The sequence below is a fragment of the Hippichthys cyanospilos genome, chromosome 17, assembly GCF_059441005.1.
Source record: "Hippichthys cyanospilos isolate Australia breed blue-spotted pipefish chromosome 17, RoL_Hcya_1.0, whole genome shotgun sequence".
Classification (NCBI taxonomy): domain Eukaryota; kingdom Metazoa; phylum Chordata; class Actinopteri; order Syngnathiformes; family Syngnathidae; genus Hippichthys; species Hippichthys cyanospilos.
This window is the reverse complement of record NC_142385.1, coordinates 16266577-16288916: the sequence shown is the minus strand read 5'-3', so window position 1 is coordinate 16288916 and position 22340 is coordinate 16266577. Positions and strand designations below refer to the sequence as shown.

The 22340-nt window shown below is 48.7% G+C and overlaps 6 protein-coding genes and 1 long non-coding RNA gene across 14 annotated transcripts in view; 3 read left to right on the top strand and 4 right to left on the bottom strand.

Moving 5' to 3' along the window:
- The window catches only part of LOC148410003 (uncharacterized), an 82200-nt gene extending 81950 nt beyond the window's left edge, over window positions 1–250 (bottom strand). For both annotated transcript variants that reach the window (XR_015868434.1, XR_015868433.1), the window contains exon 1: window positions 30–250. This is a non-coding gene — a long non-coding RNA (uncharacterized LOC148410003). The remainder of the gene's footprint in view (window positions 1–29) is intronic.
- A 659-nt stretch (window positions 251–909) lies between these two features.
- Window positions 910–4276, bottom strand: LOC148410002 (non-selective voltage-gated ion channel VDAC2-like). 2 transcript variants are annotated; one of them, XM_088439523.1, is made up of 9 exons: window positions 4137–4276; window positions 3221–3292; window positions 3092–3141; window positions 2674–2826; window positions 2477–2529; window positions 2179–2406; window positions 1898–2048; window positions 1496–1553; window positions 910–1423 (listed from the first exon to the last, which is right to left on the bottom strand). In XM_088439523.1, exons 2-9 carry the CDS (start codon window positions 3285–3287, stop codon window positions 1332–1334), a joined length of 852 nt encoding a protein of 283 aa, XP_088295649.1. In that variant the 5' UTR covers window positions 3288–3292; window positions 4137–4276; the 3' UTR covers window positions 910–1331. The 2 variants fall into 2 exon arrangements, with proteins under 2 accessions (XP_088295649.1, XP_088295650.1); XM_088439524.1 differs by having other exon boundaries at window positions 3221–3319; window positions 4137–4263.
- Window positions 4277–4861: 585 nt separating this feature from the next.
- On the bottom strand, window positions 4862–13187 carry LOC148410000 (sphingomyelin synthase-related protein 1-like). Of its 3 annotated transcripts, XM_088439284.1 has the most exons (7): window positions 10674–13152; window positions 9086–9275; window positions 7898–8441; window positions 7643–7738; window positions 7338–7455; window positions 7115–7265; window positions 4862–6527 (listed from the first exon to the last, which is right to left on the bottom strand). In XM_088439284.1, exons 3-7 carry the CDS (start codon window positions 8422–8424, stop codon window positions 6223–6225), a joined length of 1197 nt encoding a protein of 398 aa, XP_088295410.1. In that variant the 5' UTR covers window positions 8425–8441; window positions 9086–9275; window positions 10674–13152; the 3' UTR covers window positions 4862–6222. The 3 variants fall into 3 exon arrangements, with proteins under 3 accessions (XP_088295410.1, XP_088295408.1, XP_088295409.1); XM_088439282.1 differs by having other exon boundaries at window positions 7115–7455; window positions 10674–13174; XM_088439283.1 differs by lacking the exon at window positions 9086–9275 and having other exon boundaries at window positions 7115–7455; window positions 10674–13187.
- On the top strand, window positions 9842–11286 carry LOC148410001 (dual specificity protein phosphatase 13A-like). Its single transcript, XM_088439290.1, has 3 exons — window positions 9842–10042; window positions 10132–10349; window positions 10727–11286. The coding sequence occupies exons 1-3, from the start codon at window positions 9924–9926 to the stop codon at window positions 10933–10935; spliced, it is 546 nt and encodes a 181-aa protein (XP_088295416.1). The 5' UTR covers window positions 9842–9923; the 3' UTR covers window positions 10936–11286.
- On the top strand, window positions 11899–13611 carry LOC148409999 (dual specificity protein phosphatase 13B-like). The gene is made up of 4 exons (XM_088439288.1): window positions 11899–11964; window positions 12650–12813; window positions 13008–13228; window positions 13364–13611. The coding sequence occupies exons 2-4, from the start codon at window positions 12662–12664 to the stop codon at window positions 13570–13572; spliced, it is 582 nt and encodes a 193-aa protein (XP_088295414.1). The 5' UTR covers window positions 11899–11964; window positions 12650–12661; the 3' UTR covers window positions 13573–13611.
- Window positions 13612–13964: 353 nt separating this feature from the next.
- LOC148409998 (dual specificity phosphatase 29-like) lies at window positions 13965–16126 on the top strand. The gene is made up of 3 exons (XM_088439289.1): window positions 13965–14259; window positions 14502–14725; window positions 15352–16126. The coding sequence occupies exons 1-3, from the start codon at window positions 14123–14125 to the stop codon at window positions 15555–15557; spliced, it is 567 nt and encodes a 188-aa protein (XP_088295415.1). The 5' UTR covers window positions 13965–14122; the 3' UTR covers window positions 15558–16126.
- Window positions 16127–16327: 201 nt separating this feature from the next.
- The window catches only part of kat6b (K(lysine) acetyltransferase 6B), a 27149-nt gene continuing 21136 nt past the window's right edge, over window positions 16328–22340 (bottom strand). For all 4 annotated transcript variants that reach the window (XM_088439278.1, XM_088439280.1, XM_088439281.1 and 1 more), the window contains exons 15-17: window positions 21868–22134; window positions 21219–21495; window positions 16328–20888 (exon numbers count right to left, since the gene is read on the bottom strand). In XM_088439278.1, the coding sequence (XP_088295404.1) occupies window positions 18490–20888; window positions 21219–21495; window positions 21868–22134 (2943 nt within the window). In that variant the 3' untranslated portion in view covers window positions 16328–18489. The remainder of the gene's footprint in view (window positions 20889–21218; window positions 21496–21867; window positions 22135–22340) is intronic.

Below are 22340 nucleotides of genomic sequence, written 5' to 3'. Positions count from 1 at the left end.
TTAAAACATAAGACAATTGATCGACTCACCTGAACGACGCTCCGGTGCCGTCAACGCCGGACCTTGTAGCACTTTACAGACGCCATGAAGCGTTCAAGCTTTCCAATTCCTCCTCCGCTCGCTCTTTTTGTTTTATTTTAGTTTTGTTGGTCATTGGGAAGAAAGTAGCAACCCCCCAAACAGTGAAAATGTCTGTTACGAGTGGCAGCGCGTCTTCCAACGAGGCCTTGTAAACATCTGGTATGCTTAATTAAAATCGCCACGTCCCTCGGCCACGTCTTCTGATTGGCTGGCTTTGTCACCTGACACCATTCATGATTCAACAATTTAGAGACAGTGGTCAGAGGCAAATTTTCAAATGTTCATTTTGATAATGCATCATAGTTAAAAAAAAAAAAAAACTAAAAAAAAAACGTTCTTAAACGCAATTGAAAGTATATTTGGGCCGATTCTATAACGTACCACCAGAAGGTGCAGCACACCGAAAACTCATCGGTAAGGCGCTAAACTTCACATTACGTCACTGTAAAAAAAAAAAATCCAAGTCTTTATAAATAAATATTTTCCCCCCAAATGTCCACCTCGTCTATTTGAGCTGTGGTGTTCAGCCATATGTCAAACTAATCAAAGCATGGCGTTTACTTAGTAAGGGCCTTTATTTAAGGCAGTGCATCTCAATTCATTTTTGCAAGGAAAGTTAAAAGGTTCGTGCTTCCCACTTGCCGCCGTGACTGTGATCCTTTTCAAAACCTTAAAACAAAGTTAAACAAGTAATATAAATACACTTTCAACAAGTTAACGACTAAATGTTAACTTCTATGCCTGTGCTTTGGGGTTGTCTGCAGCCCATTTTATTTTTTTTTACTCTGGGCAAAATGTGTACGTCCAAAGGAAATGATTTCATGGTAATAAGTGATCACTTTCTTTTATTTCCCAGACATGTTCCCGTGCGAAGAAAACGAAACAATGCGGGCACACGGAGACGCGGTACAACAAAAGAGGAAGATTTCATTGCTAAAGTTAGTCTAGTGTGCAAAATAACCGCTGTGGTGTACATTCGGCATGGCGCTGCTTTGCTGGCGAGGCTCCCCATATTGTGGGCGGTGCCCCCCACAAAAAGCTCACCAATTACTCTTGAGTTGATGATCAAACAGGCACACGTTTTTGTGTTCTTACTTGATGGTTTGGGAGTGAAGCTTCATTATGGATGGATGGCTGGATGGCTGGATGGATGGTGACGTCCGACACCAGGGGGCGACATTGCATTATCTTTTTTTTTTTTTTTCAATTCTTTCATACGTTTAAAATACATTTTCTCTGCAAATGGATCCTCACGCCTCCAACTCCAGTCCCAGGCCCAGTTTGTGACCGCCGGCGTTGATGTTTTTCCCGTCCACGAGCGCGGACAGAACGAGCTTCATACCTGCGAATATCAAACAGCATGTGTGGTTTGCAAATGAATAAAAAAAATCACAGCGTGAGAGATTTTCCTTACCGGGGCGAAGCGTCTGACTGTATCCGATTCCCACCAAGCTGGCGTTGTTCACCTTGGCCTAGAAGAACAGCATTTGGAAAGTTCCATAACGTTGAAATAATCTATACATTCATTGGGGAAGTCAAGCTCTGAAAATTATTTTCAATAACATACGTGTATTGCGAAAAATATTGCAGTTGTAGACCCTGAATCAAGCAGCAGAATTTAACCTATATATGAAAAGAGTTTGAAAATAAACCATTCATTGAAGGTGCGCCTTATAATCCGGTGCACCTCATAGTGCAGAAAATACGGTATTGTCAATCAGAGTTGGAGTGTGACTTCCAAAAAAATAAAAATAGATTAACTAAATGTATATATGCGTGTGGTGATAAACCAATATAATAGAGAAAAGGCGTTAACCGATATGGATGCACTGGAGTCCATCTGGTACTTGGCGGCGATCCCAAAGCGGGTCCCGTTGCTGCCCGCCGCCCACGCCAGGTTGACGGCCGTCTCCAGCTGCTCGTTCACCTTCTGGTAGATGGAACCACCAAATTCGCAGCCGTTGTTTCTGAGAAAAGCAAATAAGAGCTTTGGCTCGCTTCCAGCTGTTGGTCTAGTTATCATGAAATGATATTACATGGGGGGGGCTGAACTCGGAGGATACGGGCAATCGGAATTTTCGGCGGATGTGTACGTACACGTTGGTGTGCAGCTGGAAGTCTCCCGTCTTGTAGCCCACGGCAAAGTTACTCTGGAGCATCCGGGACTTGGCCGTGTCGAAGCTCATCTGGTAGCCGGCCAGCCAGCCTTCGTAGCCGGCCACGGCGGCGCCGTGGAGGGTGGGGCCTGCCATGTCAAGGTCCGCGTCCACGCCGGCGTGCAGGTACTCCCTCTTGTAAGCCGCCTGGAGTTTGCCGCTCTTCTTTCTGCCGGGAACACCCCGCTTTCATTTCATACTCTGCAAATATCCCGTCCGGTTCGAATGCGGGTCCGTACCCGGTGTTTGGAGAAAACGTGGTGTCAAAATTCAGTTTCAGCCCTTTGGTGATCTAAAACAACAACATACAAACAACAAATAAATGTTTGCTGGCAATGAAAAAACACAATTGTCCGAATGATAGAAAAAAAATTACAGTTTGGCTTTCGGGCCGTATCGCCCAGCCCTAATTGGGAGGAAGTATGGGCTTACGCACCTGGTCCTCGATGCAGACTCCCGTGCCGAGCATGTTGTCGGTGGTCCACTTCTCGGTGAAGGTCAGCCCGTATTCGGCCCACTTGTACTTGGTCTCCAGCGTTCCCGTCACCTTGCTGTTGTCCACATTGGACGAGCCGGACGTTTTGAACTCCTGAAACGGACGCGTCTTCACGTCAGCCCACGTTCCGCCGATCCAATCTTTTCTGACGGAAAAACGGCCTCCACTCCACAATATGAAATGCCGCAGCATGGCACCCATAGATGCCAAGCTACTCTCCCGAATTAAGTTGAGAGAGGAAATATTTGTGCAAGTATTCTATGGAAGTTAAATATGCAGATGTTTGGCCATTTTTAAACTGCAAAATTCGCAGATATAATCCAGTGTGTCTCCTGTCCATTTCATATCCTCGACTCACCACTCCACTTGATGACTTTGTCTTGACGTCGAGCTTAACCAGTCCAAAACCTGCAAGTACAGTACAATGGCGTTTAGCGGCTGGGTTTGGACGGAAAAGGGGAAAAAAAAAACGAAAAGACATCATTACCATATCCCTTGTTGAAGATGTCCTTTGCTGATTTTCCCAGATCTGCATATGCTGGCGGGACAGCCATTGTGTCTGCTCACAAATATACAGCTTTAGAGACTGTTAAATGAATAAATAATGGTCAGGGAAGTAGATGACTTGCTTTATTTATCTCTAAAATTCCGGAAGGGCAAGAAACAAAACAGTGAAACGTTTGTTGAAAATGACTTGATATTGAGACCGCACCTACTTAGTTTTTCAGTGATTCTCACGTGGTACAATGTCTCCCTCTGTTGGTATGCAAATGAATCGCTGCCTCATAACAACTCAGTATTTAACCTTTACATTACAAGTTTTCGTGTTTCGTCTGGAAGAACTGGCCAAAAATATTATTCAACTCTATTACAATTCCTTTCAATACATTCATTATTTGTGTACAGTGTTTAACTCTGTTAATATTTGTCATTCGGTGTATAAATGTGAATAATGTATCTATTGTAAGCGCTATATAAAAGTGATGCATATATTATTAATAGTTTAGATTATTCAAACTGTGCAAAGATAGATAGATAGATAGATAGATAGATAGATAGATAGATAGATAGATAGATAGATAGATAGATAGATAGATAGACAGACAGATAGATAGATAGATAGATTTAATTTTTTTTTAAACAAAAATGTTCTTTTTTATAAACAAATTGGCTAATTGAAGGCTAATGTTGGTTATGGTATTCAGCAAGCAAAGTATTTTATGAGGTAGTACATCATGTTTAAAGTTTTAAGAAGTTTAGTGAGTGAGTAGTTGTACAGAAGAATGGAGGCGAGCTAAGCATTGTCTAGCTAGCAAACAGGGAGGCGGGGGATTTTTTTTTAATGAACTCTCCGCAACATTTACAAAGACACAACACGATTAATTAAAGAGAAGTGAACTTGCCGACAAATGCTTGATTGTTGTCAAGGCCGCTTTAAACGTGAATTTGAGAGTAGTGAATGTACGAAGACGCCGGCCGGTGGAGTGCTATAGTGTATAGTGGAGGAGACACGGCTGACCTCGGCGCTCGAAGGCCCCTCAAGCCGCCCGTCGACTGCCTGACCAGAATGAAAACAATATCGGTTTTGGAAAAAAGTTATCATCGACCACATAACTAGCTTTTTTTCCTGCTCGAGACACAACAAAATAAACAGACAACATGCATGTTCAATAACGATGTTCCAGTTCAAAATACACATTTCTTACGAATTATATACAGGCAACCCGGAAAGCGTCTGGATTACTTTGGAAACGGGTGGGTCTCCGTAACCTTTTTATTTATTTATTTACGAGAACAAAAAAAATAAAAAAAAATCAGGATGGGCGTTGTAAACTACTTAGATTTTCTTTAAACTTTTTAATGACACATTGATTTAACGCAACCATCCATTTTAGCGGCGCTTTGCACGAAGCGGCCCACTACCAACCTCATGGACTGATAAAGTTCCTTTTTTCAAACAAGAAATGTTAAATGTCGAAGGAACCTTTAAAACGTGAGGCATACCCAAGTGTTTGCCCAGATTAAAATTCGTACAATTAGATAATGAAAAAAACTATTACATTATTATTATTACATTTCACATTTGATGGATGTGCATAACTTTCTACTCAAGTAAACATCGAAAATCTCCAAATAAAATGTCTTTAATTTCAAATGTTAAGATGCGAGACAATGGCTTTTGACATTAAACCACACATTTTGCAACAAGAAAATCAGTCCACTATGAAAAAACAAGATAGGGAGACGAAAGAAAAATTGCATGTCACACACACACACAAAACAATTTTGAGCTACTGTAAACATAAACCTGTGGTGCGTGCATGCTGTTTTCATACAAACACAAGAAATATAAATTAAGTGTTTTTAGCAATATCCCTTAAATAAATACATCGCTGTTCTAGCAGTAATACTGTTGGGGGTTGGGAAACCTGCGGCGCCAGGACCACATAATGCTCAACATAAAAATTTTGAAAAAAAGAATAAATAAAACATCAATGCTTACATATTATTTTTATATTTTATGTGAATCTAATTTCACAATTTACATCAAAGACCCTGTCAAATGTGTTTTTTTTCTTCAAAATTTCACATGTAGTCAGAGATGCGAGCATGTTGAGGGAAAAAAATGAATTGAATTCATAGTGCAATGAGGCTGAATAGAGTGGTGCCTTCAGATATGAGTTCAATTACTTGTGACCACGCTCATAACTCAAATGTTCACCCTAATATAAATGGAAATGCTAAATATTCATGACATGTTCATAATTTGTTAACAATTGAACAGTTCGTGCATCGATCGAGTCATTGGTGCTCCTTCTGGCTGCGTGTAACTTGGCCACCCGGGGGCAGTATAATGCAGTCAATTAGAAAAACTTTCGAAAATATTACAATGAAAAATATGTCATGTTGTTCGTGCTTGGCAAGAGAATTGCCCTTCAGCATCGTTATACTGGCCTACTAAATGTGTTGCTGCACCATTTATGGTCAAATAATCATAATTTGAGGTTTTACAACTACCACAACATCACTGCTTGTTTATTTAGCATGTCTACACTATCCCACTTTGTTTGCTAGCATTAAGATTTACAGGCAGTGTTATGCGATCTTGGGTAGATATCTTACTGTTAAGCAACAACTTAATCACGTTAATCGTGTTTTGAAAACAATGACTGCCTTCAGTCTTGTTATACTGTCTACATGTAGTTAAGTGATGCGATTTAGTTGTGATTTACCCCTAACATATTGCTGCTTGATGAGAGGTGAGTTGAGGTACATCCGGCATGCAACTCATATCTCAAGGCACCCCGTAACCTACAGATGTACATCAGTATGGCCCCTTATTCCAAAAAAGATTTTTTTTTTTTTTTGACATACGTACACATGGAAACCGATGGCAAAGCGCAAGGTGATTGGCAAATGGAATCCCACGTCAGAGAAAAGACAAGTTTGGCTCATTGTTACTTTCCATTCAAAGGCAGGCCAGGCCCTCTAGCCGATGACCAGCTTGAGGGCGGCGGGTCGCGAGAAGGGCCAGCAGTACTCGTTGGGCACGGGCCCGTTGACGTTGCACTCGAAGAAGGAGAACATGGGGAACCAGATGCGGGCCCGGCGGCTCTGCTGGTAGGCGCGAGTGTTGGCCAGCGTGTGGTAGTAGAGGAAGAGGCGCGTGGTGATGTAGAAGGCGATGAAGACGTCGATGGAGTAGTGCTCGTGCGCCGCCAGGATGAAGAAGATGCCGAACAGGTTGAGCACCCACGACAGCGTGTGCAGGAAGTGCCAGCTCCGCGGCGTGTCTGCACGAAAACCTCTGCATATTTTAAAACTTTTCATATATGAGGTGCGCCGCATTATAAGGCGCATGGAACAGAAGCTACAGAAGTGGCTGGCCTTGCGTTACGCAGCCTCTAGACGGAATGGCAACAAAACAATTAGATAAGTCGCTTCAACTTTACTATTAGATTATAAGCAACTTTGATCGCTCCCAAACTGAATAAAGTTTCATTATTTTAGTACTACTTGACGAATGGGCAAAAAGTAGCTCTTGATGACGTGGAAAGGCTGTTTGGATAAATGCTGAGACCAATGGAGTGTTTAAAAGAATTCAATTATGACTCAATTAAATGTTAAACTTATTTTTTTCAATCAAATTGCAACCAAACACCTTCAAATCTATTGTTAATGTTGATTTAAAAACAGTTTGTGGATTCGTTTGATAAAATTGGGCTTTCCTTTACAAAAGCTGGCATTTTTTTGTGCCTTGTCCCCATACGCATTGCTTTGAAATCATAAATTTGAATTGTAAAAAAATATATTTAGAAGCTGAGGTACCACCGCATGTTGAAGGCAAACCACGGCCATCGGAAAGACGGATGCGACTCACACTCCGTGACGAAGAAGTTGAGCAAGGTGATGACCACGGTGTGTCCGCTGAACATGTAGTCGCCGCACGTGTGCACGCCCGTCAGCGTCATGCCGAAGCCGCTCCAGATGGCCGCCGCTCGCCGCAGCTTGGCCCACGTGTCGCCGTACATCTGCGGCGGAAGCGGCTCGTTACAGAGCGGGGGGGCGACGCGGCGCTCCGTCGGCCCGCGGCGAAGCCTGACCTTTCCGGAGCACTGCAGGTGCTGTCCCGGCACGGACAGCGAGGTGACGAACATGGTGATGCAGCGCAGCATGAACACCGTGCCCATCAGGCTGCACATCCGACGCAGGAGGATGGACCTGGACACCAACAAAAGCATGCGCCTTCCTTATTTCTTCTTTTCGAATTAAGAGCAAATCAAGTGGAAAATCAACTTATTTCTAAATGGTGCGAAATGTACACTTGTTCTTGCCACTCTTCTTTCCTTCAGTCAGACCAGACCCCCCCTCCCCTAAGAAAATTCAAGGGGATCTAAAGCAAGCCTACCGATGTTTGTGGAGCAGCAGAACCAGCAGCCAGATGACGCAGAGGATGACGCCACACGCCTCGGCCATGGCGAAGGCCCACGGGATCCGAGGCACGCTGCGGACAAAACAAAAGCACCGCTTCCTTTGGCTTCCACTCTCGCTGTTTTGGCTTGCTTACGGAAAGGAAAGAAAGGAAGAACTTCCCAAGAAGGTGGCAACAAAATGGCAGCAGTCTTTTTTCGCAAGACCGAAGGAAATGAAAATATGGAGCGACCTGTCCAGGAAGATGTCGGGGAGCGGCGGGTAGGTGGCCATGTCGGGGACCCTCTCGTGCACGATGACCATGACGAAAGACGTGAAGCCGAAGACGAAGACCACGTAGACGGAGCCGAGGGCCGTCTTCCAGCACTCGGGGTCCAGCCGGCGCGCCTGCTGCTTGTTCTTGCCGTTGGCGTACTGGTGGTACTCCTCGCCGGCGGGCGCCGCGTCGCCGTTGCGGTGCCGGTCGCCCGAGGCGGCGGAAACGGGCGAGTGTCCCTCGAAGGTCAGGCCCAGCTCCTCCAGCGCGTCCGGGTTGCTCTTCCGGAGCTTGCGGACGGAGGCCATGAGGCGCTTGATGTCGCCCAGCACCTTGAGCTCCAGCGGCGGCGAGCGCAGGTCGTACTCGCTGAGGGCCAGCAGGCTGCTGCCGTCCAGCCGGTGCTTGTGGCACAGCAGGTCCACGTAGTCGCAGAAGCCCTCGTCCCTCAGCCACTTGGCCACGTGCTTGGGCGTCCAGCGCCGCACGCTCGCCGGCATCATTTTGCTCGCCTCAAATGCTGGCGGGAAAAAAAAACAAAAACACATTCAGTGCTCTCGTTTGCCTGCGTCCCTGCGCCCTAGACGCATGGACTTTCAAAACAATGTGCGTCCACCGCAGGCAACGTTTTTTGACATCAAAATATTAATTATCGTGCGTTTACTCTTATTCGGCAAAACCTCATCTCTTGTAAACATTTTTCACAACTTTGTCCGCTCTATTTGTTTCGGTCTCGTTTTTACCAGATTGTCCAGAGATTTAGTCTGCACGATCATCGATTTAGCATTTTTATTTGCACACTAACACATAATTAGTAAACGAGCAAGAAATCAAAACGTGGAAGAACAACAACACTGACATGTTGAAGCTATAACAACAAAAAAAAGTACATAGCAAAGCGTTTTTTTTTTGTTTTTTTTGTTTTTGGTAATGCTAGGCAGGTCGCTGCGAACCGTTAGCTAGCAAAGCATTGAAATGAGAGCACCTGGGCAATTCCATACATTTAAAAGGCGTTAACCGCAATACGAAAATAAACATTTGGCAAACCAACGCAACGCCGGGTGATAAAAAAAAAAAAAATAGTCCAGCGCGCGTGTGGGGAAAAAAAGACGGTTAGCGGGACGGCTGCTAGCGGCGTTAGCTAGGCTTGTTATGCTAGCTCACCCGGGCCGAAAGCTCAACAGAAAGACGCCGGCCGGCGGCTCGTTTGACTTCCGAACGTCGTCCAAGTGGAAGTTGGGCCACACCAGGGATTCATAACAGGGGCCTTGTTGGTCCGCCCGAGCAATGTGGGCGATCATGTCGCGCTGCTTGTGCTTGCCATCTTGCTCATACGTCACACGGGAGGTAATGTCTACAATAGAAGCGCAAGGCAAAAACTACAGTCGCCCCCTCGTGCGTTTTACGTACGAAAAGTCGACTTTTGGGTAGGCCCGCTGCTACCTTTTGCTACCAAATCAACAACTTACATTTATGTGGGAACTACTTATTTATTTATCAACTTCTCTTCTATATTTTATTTGTATTCTTTTTCAATAATCTGTATAATTCTACATATATTCTATTTTTGCTAAATGTTCATAGTTGTTGTTCATACATTTCTTATTCCGTATTGGAATTATTGCAATAAAAAAAATACTATGCAACCAAGTGAAGGCAGTCTTTTGTACGTGTGAGGATTACTTTAAACACCGCAACTAGTGGTGCTACTTGAGGCCTTTTTAATAAGAAACACGACTATGCAACAGTGGAGTCTATTGCTTGGAGATGTGTGCACTGCTTAAAACAGCTGTCAATTGATGAGTAAAAAAAAAAAAAAACACGAATATGACAAACACTGTTTGGATTGGTTTGCATTTACCGTAATGCAGCTAAAGCTGTCAGTAGCTCAAGCTCAAATCTGTGTCGAGGGGTGTACTGTAATAATAGACGCCTGGCAGCTGTCGTGACCAGTCCAAGCGCAACCAAAACATTCTCAAGGGAACGTCGTTTGGGATTTGGAATGGAGGAGAGCTCACGCAGGACTCCATCTGTCAGAGAGTTGACCAAAATTTTGTATGGGGGAAAACGTTTCGGGAAGCGCGTGGACGAGGTTTGGCCCGACCTCTTCATTGGGGACCTGTGAGTTCGGCTGCAAATGCTGCCACGTGTTCCGAGTGCCGCTTTAATGAAACATTCCTAGTGCTATGCGCCGTTGGCTCCGCCCACAGCTCTGCGGCCAACGACCGCTACACCCTGTGGAAGCTGGGCATCACTCACGTGGTCAACGCGGCCCACGGCAACAAATACTGCCAGGGCGGCCGCCAATTCTACGGGGCGTCGGTGGATTATTACGGCGTGCCCGCCGACGACTCGCCGTCCTACGACCTGTCACCTTACTTCCTGCCGTGTGCCCGCTACATCGACAACGCTCTCCACATTGATGGTGGTACGGAAATATTTTGATATATTACAGACATTGTAGACACTTTTATATATATTATATAGTATATATACACACGGTATATACACACACACATAAGCAACCAACACAACAGTAACATGCCTGATTGTGTTTACTATTGGAGCGTGCCCCCTGAAGGCCAATAAAATAGCAGTTCAAACTCAAAGTAAATTCTTTGATAGCATCTTCTATCTCCCTTTGTTTACAGGAAGATTGCCCCCTAAAATAAAATTTAAAAAACTGCAGCTAAACCAGACTGGACTACTGTATAAGTCGCAAGGTTCAAAGCACGAGAAAAAAGTAACTCACCATGGTCCAGAATTGACGGTAGTTTGTATCTTATTGGGATTGCGGGCTTCCAGGTCGTGTTCTGGTCCACTGCGTGGTGGGCGTGAGCCGCTCGGCGTCTCTGGTGCTGGCCTACCTCATGATCCGTCACGGGCTCAGCTTGCTGGAGGGCGTCCGCAAGGTGAAAGAACGCCGCTGGATCTTCCCCAACGTGGGATTCCTCAAGCAGCTCCGAGCTTTGGACAGCCAACTTTCACGGGAAACGCCGCCATTGCGTTCCTAGTTCACAACTCTCCACAATATTTTCCATGCAGAGCCAAATAATAAAAGAACAAAAGTGAAATAAGAAACTTTGAATAGTTTTATAGAATTTGTCATCCATCGTCAAATGAGTGCATTAGTACAAAATGGACTTAAAACTAAAAACCGAAATTATAATCATATCCACCAGAGGGTGCTGTTTCGCTGCCTCAAGACTAAAAAAAGGTAGCGCTCCGCTTGGTTTCCATTACCAAGCATGGAAATTCCACCTAGCAACAATATATGTCACGTTTTCCTAACGGAAGAAACGTCATCAAGCCTACCGGCATTGTTGTTCCTATATTATTGTTATTTATAGGATTCTGCATGTGCATCGGGGTTTTAAGTACCAAGTGATGTCAATGCAAATAAAGACCTTATCTTCTACAGGAAGCCTTTTCTGATCTTGTCTTGCAAGGCTAGAATCTTCTTCATCCAGCGCAGGAACAAAGCGGTTAGGCCATACGATCCGTCCCCGACCTTGAATATGACCCCCAAGTTGCGCTCCGTGCAGCGCGCGACGGGAACGGGCCTCTGGCTTCCCGGCCCTGCGACTCCACCTCCGACGTGGCCTCTCGCCTCGAGATGCGCCCCCAAATTTCAAAAACACAGACAGAAAAACACTTCAAATGACACGTGAGCTAATGTCAGAGTCGGCGACATTGCCGGATTGCAACTCGGGTTCCTGAACTGTGAGGCGGACGTGCTGACCGCTGCATCGCAGAGGCGCCAAAGCGTCTCCAATATGAAATACCTTTTCACCATTGAAAGAAATTCAAGAATTTCATATACAGATCTTGCAGTACACAAATCCCCTCCCCTTCCCTCGAATAAGAAAAAGTACTGTCCTGTGCGTGCGTGTGCCTGTGCGTGCGTGTGTTCTCTCAGCTGTGCTAGCGTGGAAGATGACGCCTGAATTATTTTGGGCAGTGTTGGACTCGCCAGAAACGCTGGTGGGCGAGCGGGCGGCCTACAAACGTCGAAGCGGTGCCGCAGGCTGAATTTTGCGCAAGTAAGTGACTCGCCGCTCAAACTTTATGCCTTTGAATGTGTGACTGAGGAGAAAAAGAGAGAGAGAGAGAAAAGATTTGGAGAAACCCTTAAAAAAACATAAACTATAATCAGATGGCTCTATATTGGCCGACGTGTTGTCTTTTAAAAATAATTGGATGGCATGAAAAGAGTTAACATTGTTTTTGTGTATTTTAAATCAAACAGCAACTCGTTTTTTAGTCCGTCTGGGGGTGGCCATATTGTCAGCTGTTGCCTAAGTAACGACCAGTCATGGTTCAGCTTGTCACATGACCAAACTCGGAAATCAGGTGAGCCATGATCGGACAGCCGGTGACAAAATGGCCGCCCACCTGAAATGATGAAAAAAATGTGGTTTTTACTACTTAATTCATACTCCACAAATGTAACGTGAATCAAAAGTTCACCTTTACACTTTAGGATGTACATAGAACTTAATCTTGTCAAGATTAGTTCATGTTCTTGATAGGAAACTACAAATAGGAAGCTGAGCTGTGATTGGTCGGTACCTGAGCAAGTGTGATGTCATCTCCGGTCGACAGCAAGTGGCAAAAAGTGGCTACAACTTATTCCCCGAACTCAAAACGAATCAAGATGTTGTGTTTGGACTGGCGAGAGTGAATCAAATTTTGAAGTTTTTGTTTTTGTTGTTGAAAATGTGCTAGCTTGCGCGGACGATGGCGCAACGGGAGCACGACAGACGGCCGAAGCCCTCGGGCGGCTACGAGAGCCCGCCGGCCTCGGAACTTCAGAGGCTGATGTGGACCGAGGCGGGCGGCGGGGGCAACCACATGGACCAGGTCCAGCCCAGGATCTTCTTGGGAGACATGTAAGACGTTCAAAAAATGGGATTCAAAGCGTGGAAACGTTTTCTACATGACCCCATCTAAAAATGTCCTGAAGCTGTATAGTGGCAGCGGTGTCCAAACTAAGGCCCGGGGGCCATTTGCGGCCCGCCACCCGCACGTTAGCGGCCCGCGGCAAATGCTAAAAATGCATTTTTTGACAACGGTGTTTTCGCAGGTACGCGGCCAAAGACAAGCGCAGCCTGCGGGCGCACGGCATCAGCCACGTGCTCAACGCCGCCCACGGGAAGTTCAACGTCAACACGGGCGCCGCCTTCTACCGCGACGTCAAGGTGGCCTATCATGGCGTGGAAGCCTTCGACATGGTGACCTTTAACCTCAGCCCCTTCTTTTACTCGGCGGCAGACTTCATCCGGAGCGCCTTGAGTTCGCCCACGGGTGAGACAGGAATTTCGGGGGATCGTTTGCGTTATTTAAGACGCTTTGTTTTTTCCTTTTAATCGACATAAAAGTCATTTTGGAAACGAGTGCAAAAAAATGAATAAGTGCGATGGGTCGCTTGCGCGCGCGCAGGGCGCGTGCTGGTGCACTGCGCCATGGGCCTGAGCCGCTCGTCCACGCTGGTGCTGGCCTACCTGATGATCCAGGAGCGCATGACGCTGGCGGAGGCCATCGCCGCCGTCGGCGCCAAACGCAACATCTCGCCCAACCGAGGCTTCCTGGAGCAGCTGCGGGCGCTCGACGTCAGGCTGCAGACGGCCAGACGCTGCGCCAAAAGCTGAAGGGGCGGGGCTTGTCGTTACACCTTGTTGCCAGAGTAAATCAACGTGATGCTTTGTTTTGTTTTTTTGCTACTTTTTGTGCTTTGTTCAAGTCTCAGTTTAAAATAAAAAAAATGTTTCATTAATTTTTTTTTCATTGATATTCTTATTTAATTCTTATTTTATTGCGGCGCCAAAACTTGAAGGGGCGGGGCTTGCCGGGGAATAAATCAACATGATGCTCTTTTGCTTTCGTTAGCTATTGTGCTTTGTTCAAGTCTCGTTTTTTAAAAATATATATATTTTTAGTATTTATATTATCTACTCAATGTATTATTTTTTCATTATTGTTATTATTTTACTCCTTTGTATTATTTTGTATTACTTTTGGATGTCCCCACGATGATAGAAAAACACCCTTGCGCGTGCGCGTGCGAGCTGAGGTCAGCCAAGCCCCGTCAGCGCAGCCCCTAAAAATATCCCGAGCGCCGTTACACAATCGGCGTGACCCGCAGCCGGCGAGGACGAGCGGAGGCGGCCGAACCGCGCGACTGTCCGAACTTTACAAAGAATGTGCGACGGAGACGGCGACATCGGCGACGACCAGGCCGCGCCCAGCTGCTACGAGCTGGACAAGATCCTCAATCGGGGCTGCGCCGCCTATGCCGCGTGCAACCAGGTGTGGCCTCGGGTCTACATCGGCGACGAGTAAGTCGCAAAAAACAAAAGCACGCCGCCTAAAAATCCACCCCGCCAAAATGGACGCGTGCGCAAACAAGAAATCGTTTCCGATCCTTGCGTTAACTTCATCGAGTGGCTTAGCCTGAATCCCACAATGCTAAGCTCCTGCTCGTAGTAGACAAAAGGCTTCGATCCAACAACTAAATGTTGCGGGAAGGCTTTCGTTTTGCTGCAGGGAAGTGCGAAAAAACGTATTTTGTCCGCGACAGGGCGACAGCAAAAGACAAAGTGAAGCTGAAGAATATGGGGATTACTCACGTCCTGAACGCCGCCGAGGGCACGTGGAACAACGTGGACACGGGCGCCCAATACTACAGCGACGTGGGCGTGGTCTACCACGGCGTGGTGGCGTCCGACACGCCCTCCTTTGACCTGAGCCAGTACTTCTTCACCGCCGCCCGCTTCATCCAAGCGGCGCTGGACGACCCTCGCAGTAAGACGCCACATAAGCGTATGCAGCATTTTCTTGCACATAGTGTGCCAACTGACAATGTTGTCAGCATCCGGGCCAAATTTCAGTTCAAGATCAAGCTGAGGCAAAACTGACCTGAATTATTAAATGAATGGGGAAAAGATGGCTTCCATTTGGAACCATATGCTTCATTCTTGTCTCAACCGTATGCTTCATTCTTGTCTCAACGGAGGAGGAATGTTATAAAAATGTTACATAGCTATATATATATCTATACATTTATTAATGCCATTTTATTTTTATAATTTCAATTAAATTATATTAATGTACAATTTTTTATCAAAAAAATAAATACATCAACTTATATCATTTCTAATTTATGCCATCTACATTTTGATTGATCCATTAATTATATGAAGATGATTTTTTTACTCTTCTAATAATACATCATAAGTCTTAATATAAATGAACGATAACTAAATTCAATAATATATATAAGTTAAATAATTTCATTATTTTTTGCACGAAAACAAGTATTTCCCCTATTGGCAGATTTTTTTTTGTTTTTGTTTAAAACGAGAAAAAAGTCAAGTTTGTTTTTCCTTGTTTTGGCACTTTTTGCAGCGCGGCCTTTTGCGTGATTGCAGGCAAGGTGCTGGTGCACTGCGTGATGGGCAGGAGCCGCTCGGCGACGCTCTTCCTGGCCTACCTGATGATCGCGGAGGGCATGACGCTGGGCGCCGCCGCCGAGCACGTCAAGACGCGGCGCAGGATCCTGCCCAACTGGGGCTTCCTCAAGCAGCTGCGGGGGCTGGACGCCCTCCTGGCCCGGCGGCGGCGGGCCGGGATTTGAGAACCCCCCCCAATGCGAGAGATTCCAGCCTTGCTGATTTAGACAGCGATCGTTACTTTTTTTTCCCATCTGGACCACTTTCAGCCACAAATATTCACCTTCTTAGTCATTGACAGGGTTAGCATCAACTTGCTTGCCTGAAAGAAACAACAACAAAAGCGGTTTCAATTCGCGTTGTTCCGATATCGACACCGGGATGGGACTGAGTATCAATACTGCGATAAACTTGCCGATGCCAGTTTCCCATTCTGATACGGAGCTTGAACGGCGATTGGGCTCGCTGCATACCGAGCCCGAGATTTCCTATTGGCCCGGAGCAGACGCTCTTAACCAATGGCGCGGCGGCTTCTTCACGTGGAAGAAAAAAGAAACTATCGTGTTTCTTGAGAGAAAACGAGGGGAAAAAAATCCGTAAGGGGCGGAATCGGCCCGTACCGCACAGCCGGCTAACCGAATCAGTATGGGGATCGGAACAACACCGGTTTAAATCCAAATTCTTTCAAAAACGGATTCAATGACAAATCAGGAAAAGTGCCAAGCGCAATAAAAGACTGCCCCCTGGATGTAATTTTTGGAAGTACGCTTTGATTTGACCCGGCGGGTCTATAGTCCGCCCGCGTCAAACCCAAGGCCCGGGGCCCAAATGCGGCCCGCCACATTCTTTTATCCGGCCCGCGAAAGCAAATCACAAACGGACCGAAATCCGTTTGCGGAAAAAAGAGATAACAAGAGCGGACGCTCGCCAAGGCATTCTGCAAAAAAAACCCCAATGAAATCGATATTTTCTTTATTGTGATATAGATACGGATATATCATACTCTGGAAGTGTACAAAGAGGGAGATATGCTCGCATATTTGGACAGGAATCCGTCCGCTTTATTAAACAGAAAGCTGCCTGGAGGAAATCTGTTACAAAAAGACTTGAGAATTATACATACACGGAGCCATAAAACCTCTCGAAGCGCAACAGAAAAGGGGACTAAAAGTTGGGACTTTTTCGAAATCTTTTTTTCCGTCCTTTGTTTCTTTTTACATTATCAGCATTAACAAAATAGAGTTTCATTTATCTCTCAGCTAATAAAAGGCCCGGTAGCTTGAAAATGGCTTGCTATTGGTTAAGCACGACACTTGTACAGTACTGTCACTAAAGGAGAGACCCAAGCATGCTAAGGTTTGCCACTTTACAAAACAACCCCAAAATAGGTACAATAATTTAAATATACAAAGGCGCGAGTATGGTACAAAGTATGCGGGCGTAAGCACTGTTGGACAGTTCACGCACGAACAGGTTCCACTGGTGAGCAGGCACACGGAAAAGAAAAATGGCTTCCGCGGGAGGCCGCTAATTAAATACCATCCGATTTTCAGCTAAGGCTTCCCCGCCACAAAAATACTCGAGTCTTTTTCCACACGTCCGGGAAAATATTTGCATTCTTTCCAAGTGCTGCTGCTGGTTTTCGTCTTTAGAGAACATCATAAAAAAAACTAAACGAAAAATATCTGGGTACGCGACTCACAAAAACGAGGTGACGTTTCAGGATGAAAAGATGAGTTTGCCATACCTTGCTTTTCTTTTTTGTGATTTTCCCGATCAAATTCAAGAGGCGGAAATTCCAGCAGGTGCGCGAAGGGCTCCGCCTCCCGACGGCAGGGGGTCTGTCCAATCATTTGGCTTGCAGGATGTACAGGATGGAATTTCTGTGTCGTATGCATGGCAACACTGCCATCCAACGGTCAATGTTATCACAACAGTGCTCAATTGCCTTTATATTTGATAACATTAGAGGGTGTTACGATACCCTCCGTAAAAGAAAAAAAATATTTGCGAGAATTGCATAATTTATAATGCTATTTTAAAAGACGAGAATTCTCGTCCATGGCACTGAAAGAGCAGTTTATTTTGTAAATGTCAATATGGCTGAAAAGTAACAAATGCGCTTGTTGTCCAATTGAATATGTTGGTGAATAAAAAGGGCACTTTATGTTTGGCTTAAATGACATTTTTTGTTTTTGTTTCCGCAAACATTTGCAATGGGAAATTTGCTTTCCAAACAAGGGCCTCTGACTCCAAAAACTTTGAGAAGCCCTGACGTACATAGAACACGGACCGATAAAGAGAAATGGCTAGCTAGCTGGCTAGCAAAAATGTGCAAATCACTAAAGAGCCAGTCGAGAACAAAAATTGGCAGAATTCGCACTTTATCTCAGAAATCTGATCAAATTCTCAGCAGTCTTACTTCATAGTCAGAATTCTCACCGACTACTTTCTGCGTTTCAAGAGAAAATTCTCCCTTTAAGGTGGGAATTCTGACAAGGCGGAATTTTCGGCTGATTTTAAAGTAAGAATTCTGACTTGTGAGACCCCTGAAAATAAGGTCAGAATTCAAGGTGAGAATCCTGAGAATCATAAGAATTTTCTAACTTAAGGCTTTTCATTCTAAGAAATCTGACTTTATACAGTCGAATGAATTTTGAAATGTCAGAATTCGGATTTTCGAGTGGGGATTCCGAGACTGGAATTGTGACCAAAGTGCAAATTTGGAAAGTCAGAATTCTGAGAATGGCGACACCGAATTCCTGACTTTGGAGAAGTCACAATTCCGATTCGAAAGTCGTCATTTTCAACCGTCTGTTTCAAAAAGTCCGAATTCAGATTGGGAAGTCAGACTTCCTGACTTTATCGTGAAAATGTCAGAACGGTCAATGGTCTGTTCCGCGAATTGATTTGAGAGTGAGAATTGTCAGCGAAATGAGAATTCTGAGACTAAAGTCGGAAACCTCAGCCTCGTTCGGTTCGAGCGTTTTTGGATTCATCCTGAAATGTCACCGTTTTGTTTTTTTTTCCCGCGAGCAGCGTAGGTGACGAAAGGCCAAATGGGCGCACGTAAAGCGAAAAGGCGCGGCCGGGCGGGGCGGGGCGGGGCGGGGCGGGCTACCGCCTGATGAAAGGCCCTTTGAGCGATTGCTTGGACACGGCCGGGTTGATGTAGCCGTGGTGCCCGGCGGGAGCGTAGACCACGTTGGCGTGCGGCGGCGCCTGCATGGGCTGCTGGGCGTATGGCTGCGTTCCCATCATGCCCATCTGCATAGAGTACTGGGGCGACTGGTTGATGTAGGCGGCGGCGGCGGCGTGGTTGCCGTGGTAGCCGCCGTTCATCATGGGCTGGCTCATGCCGTAGCCGTTCATGGCGTTGAGCGAGGGCATGTTCATGGAGTTGTAGGCCGGCGCCGGCATGATGTTGACGCTCATGTTGACGCGGGGCATGGCCGCCACGCCCTGCGCCGCCTGCCGCGCGTACATCTGCTGCTGGTGCTGCTGGTGCTGCTGCTGCTGCTGCTGCTGCTGCGGGTGTTGATGGTGCTGCGGGTGGTGGTGCGGGTGCGGGTGGTGCGCCAGCGGCGCCGACTTGGAGCGGGCCGCCGCCGCCGCCTGACTCTTGGCCGCCATCTGCGAGTGGACGCGCTGCGCCGGCGGCGCCGCGGCCGCGTTGCGCTGCAGCACGACGGCGGCCGGCGGCGGCGGCGTCATGGCGGCCTGCGTCCGGGGGTTGGGGAGGCGGTGCGGGCTCTGCGGCAGGGCCACCAGGCCCGAGTGCTGCGAGGGCAACGTGTTGGCGTAGGACGTGATGGCGTGCGAGGGGGCGTGGCCGAAGCCCAGCGAGCGCGGGTGCTCCATGAAGGTGTTGGTGAACTGCTGCAGCTTGGCCAGGCTCAGGCCCGACGACTGCGGGTAGTGGGCGGCGCCGTAGTCGCCCTGCCGGTAGAGGGCCACGTTGGGGTTGCCGGCGTCGGCGGCCGGCTGATTGCGGAGGCCGTGCTGATTGTGCTGGCCCAGCTGATTGTGCTGCAGGTGGTGATTGTGGTGGGCGTGCTGATTGTGCTGCGGGTGGGGGCCGTGCCTGGCGTGGGCGGCCCGCTGGCCGGCGCCGGGCGGCCGCTCGCAGGGCCGCGGCGGCGAGCGGACGCCGCAGTGCGGCGGCGAGCCCAGGCCGCTCTGCGGGATCATGCCGCAGCCGGCCGGGTTGACGGCGGCCATCTGCTGGCTGACGGCGCAGCTGCTCTGGTAGGGGCAGGCGGGCGGCGGGGGGGCGCTGCCCCCCATGGCCGAGTCGTAGCTGCTGGGGTTGTCGTAGTTCTCGGTGGTGCTCTCGATGCTGCCCAGGTCGCTGAAGCCGCTGTCCGCCACCTGCTGCGAGTGGTCCGACACGGACGGCACGTCCATCATGGGGCTGGTCTCCAGGTTGTGGATGGAGGGCGCCGAGATGGCGCCGTGCTCGGGGCTGATCTGCGCGTAGCCCGCCTCCAGGACCGACACGGCCGGGCTGCTGACCGAGCGCACCGACTGGCTGGGGTGCGAGTGCGCCGAGGACAGCGGGCTGCTGCGCTCCGACGGCGGGCGATCCTCCAGCGGGGTGACCGGCGCGTAGGGGTGCGCGCCGGCGAACGCCGAGTCCCGTTCGCCCTCCCGCGTCAGGGACCGCACCGCCCGCGCGGTTTCCGAGTCGGTCTCCGCGCGCACGGCGGGACTGGGGGGCGGCCGCTTAACCGGCGGAGGCGGAGCGGGCCCTTGCGGCGGGCTGGCCGCGCTCTCCTCTTCCGACTCGGAATAGAGGGCCGCCCCGCGAGAGGACGCTTCGACGGGAGGAAGCGACGGGGCGTCTTTGGTTTCCCCCCGCGCGCCTTCCGGGGCGGCGGCGCCGCCGTCGTCTTCCTGCCGACTTGACGTGGCGTCGCAGTCTTCTTCTCCGGGGGCTGAAAAATAATCTCCCGTTTCTTTTGAAGCTTGCGGCCCCTCAAGATGGCCGCCGTCCGGCCTCGCCGACGTCTCCCCGCCGCCGTCTTCAGCCGCGTCCCCTCTTCTCGTCACGGGTTCCTCGTCTTCCCGGTTTAGCGAGGCGGCGAGTTCTGCCTCGCGTCCCGCGTCTTTGGTCGGGGAGTCCGGCTCGCGCTCGCCTTCCCGACGCTCCGGCGATTCGCAGCCGTCTTCGTTCTCGGGCGACGCCACGACGGGCGACCCGACGGGGGACCCGGACTTGGGCGAGCGGCCGTCGGCCGGGCTCGGGGACTCGGCCCGGAAGCTCGCTCGGCCCGAGCGTCGGGCCTCCCCGCCGCCGCGGTCCTCCGGTTCTGCCGGCGCCTCGTCGGCCTGGATGCGGTGCTGCTCCGCCTCCATGGGCGTTTCGGGCGGCGTGTAAAGGTTCAGCTTGAAGCCCATTTTGCGCTCGTTCTTCAGGCGCCACTTCGGGGGGCCTCGTTTGACTCCTTTGGGCCAGCCTTTCTTCCGCTTGACTGGACGAGGCCTGCCGAGTCTCTTGGCGGGGACGTCGGAATCTGCGGAGCAAAATCACGCAGCTATGAGGAGCGTTTCTCAGAGGACATTTTCTGGTGAAGTGGTTTTCAACCTTTTATGAATGGCGCGCCGCCCGTGAAATCGATTTTCAGCCGAGTCTACTTGACAAGGCATAACGGGATCAAAAAAACAAAAACTTCAAATCATTATCTGATCTATTTAACTGCGGAACGACATTTGCAGCGGTATCTCTAGGCGTATTTGAAAAGAAAAATCCACAGTTTGTGCCGTGTCATCCAATTTGATGAGTTGACAGCTGCCGTAGCGTCATTTGAGAATGGCCGCACTGGTCCGCCTCATTTCATTCATACCTTGATTCCAGTGCTGAAGATGATGCGCGTGCGCCTTCTCCTTGATCCTGGGTCGACCCGGCCGCCGTTTGACGGGCGGCGTCTGGCTTTTGTCTTCCTCTCGGTCTTCTTCTTCCACGGCAGCGCAGGTGCGCTCCAATCGCGGCATGGGCTCCTCGTCCTCGGAGTTTTCGAAGGGTTCGTTCAGGACCTCGGTGGTCTCGGAGATGGTCTCGGTGGTGACGCTGCTGTTGATGGTCTTTCTCTTACGGCCCCTCTTCTTCAGCGCCACGCTCCTCTGGAACACAAACAAGTCTTCTTGAGCCTTGGGCTAGTTTACCAAAGGATCGGGTCACAAAGGTCTCTCCGATGCAGAGGGACGGCAGAAAAACTACAGTTTGACATGCGGCCGCTTTGATAACAACCGCAGCCCAAGATCTTTTGTCGTCTGCAAAATCAAATCGATAACATGGAACGACAACGCTGCATGACACTTTTCCATTTCCTGAGCAGCTGGCTGTAATATCAGTTTGAGCACAAGGGGGCAGCGGCATACAGACACTTAAATTGGACGGCGCTTCAAACGACATTTCCTAAACAAATATAATACACACGCTGGTCAACATATCGCGTTACTAACTTCTGAATTTGGGATCAAAACTAAAGTCACCTTTCGCTTGGCCGCCAGCGCGGCGTGCGCCTTGGTGAGGACGGGCGGCGAGGCGTCCGAGTCGGCGTCCGAGTCGGCGTCCGAGTCGGCGTCCGAGTCGGCGTCCCGGTCGCCGAGGTTCTGCGGCGGTCGGACGCGGCGGCTCCACGGCGGAGCGTGGCGCCGCTCGTACGTCCTGTAGGGCACCTTGCAGTGCATCTTGGTGGGCGTTTGTCTCTCTCGCACCTCCTTCTCCCAGCAGCTGGCCTGCTCCTTCAGACGCTCGGCCTGCAAAAACAACAGATGGAAAGCGGTCACAAACTCAGGCATCCGTTAGCCGCGCATCGGGGGAATTTCACCCGGGAGCCCGATATAGCAAACCGGCACCCTTTTAATAGCAAATCCAGTGCTTTTCAAACTGGGGGGTGCGACGCAGAAATCAAATAATCCGCAAGAAATGTCTTTTTGATGTACAACAAGTTGAAGTCATCAAT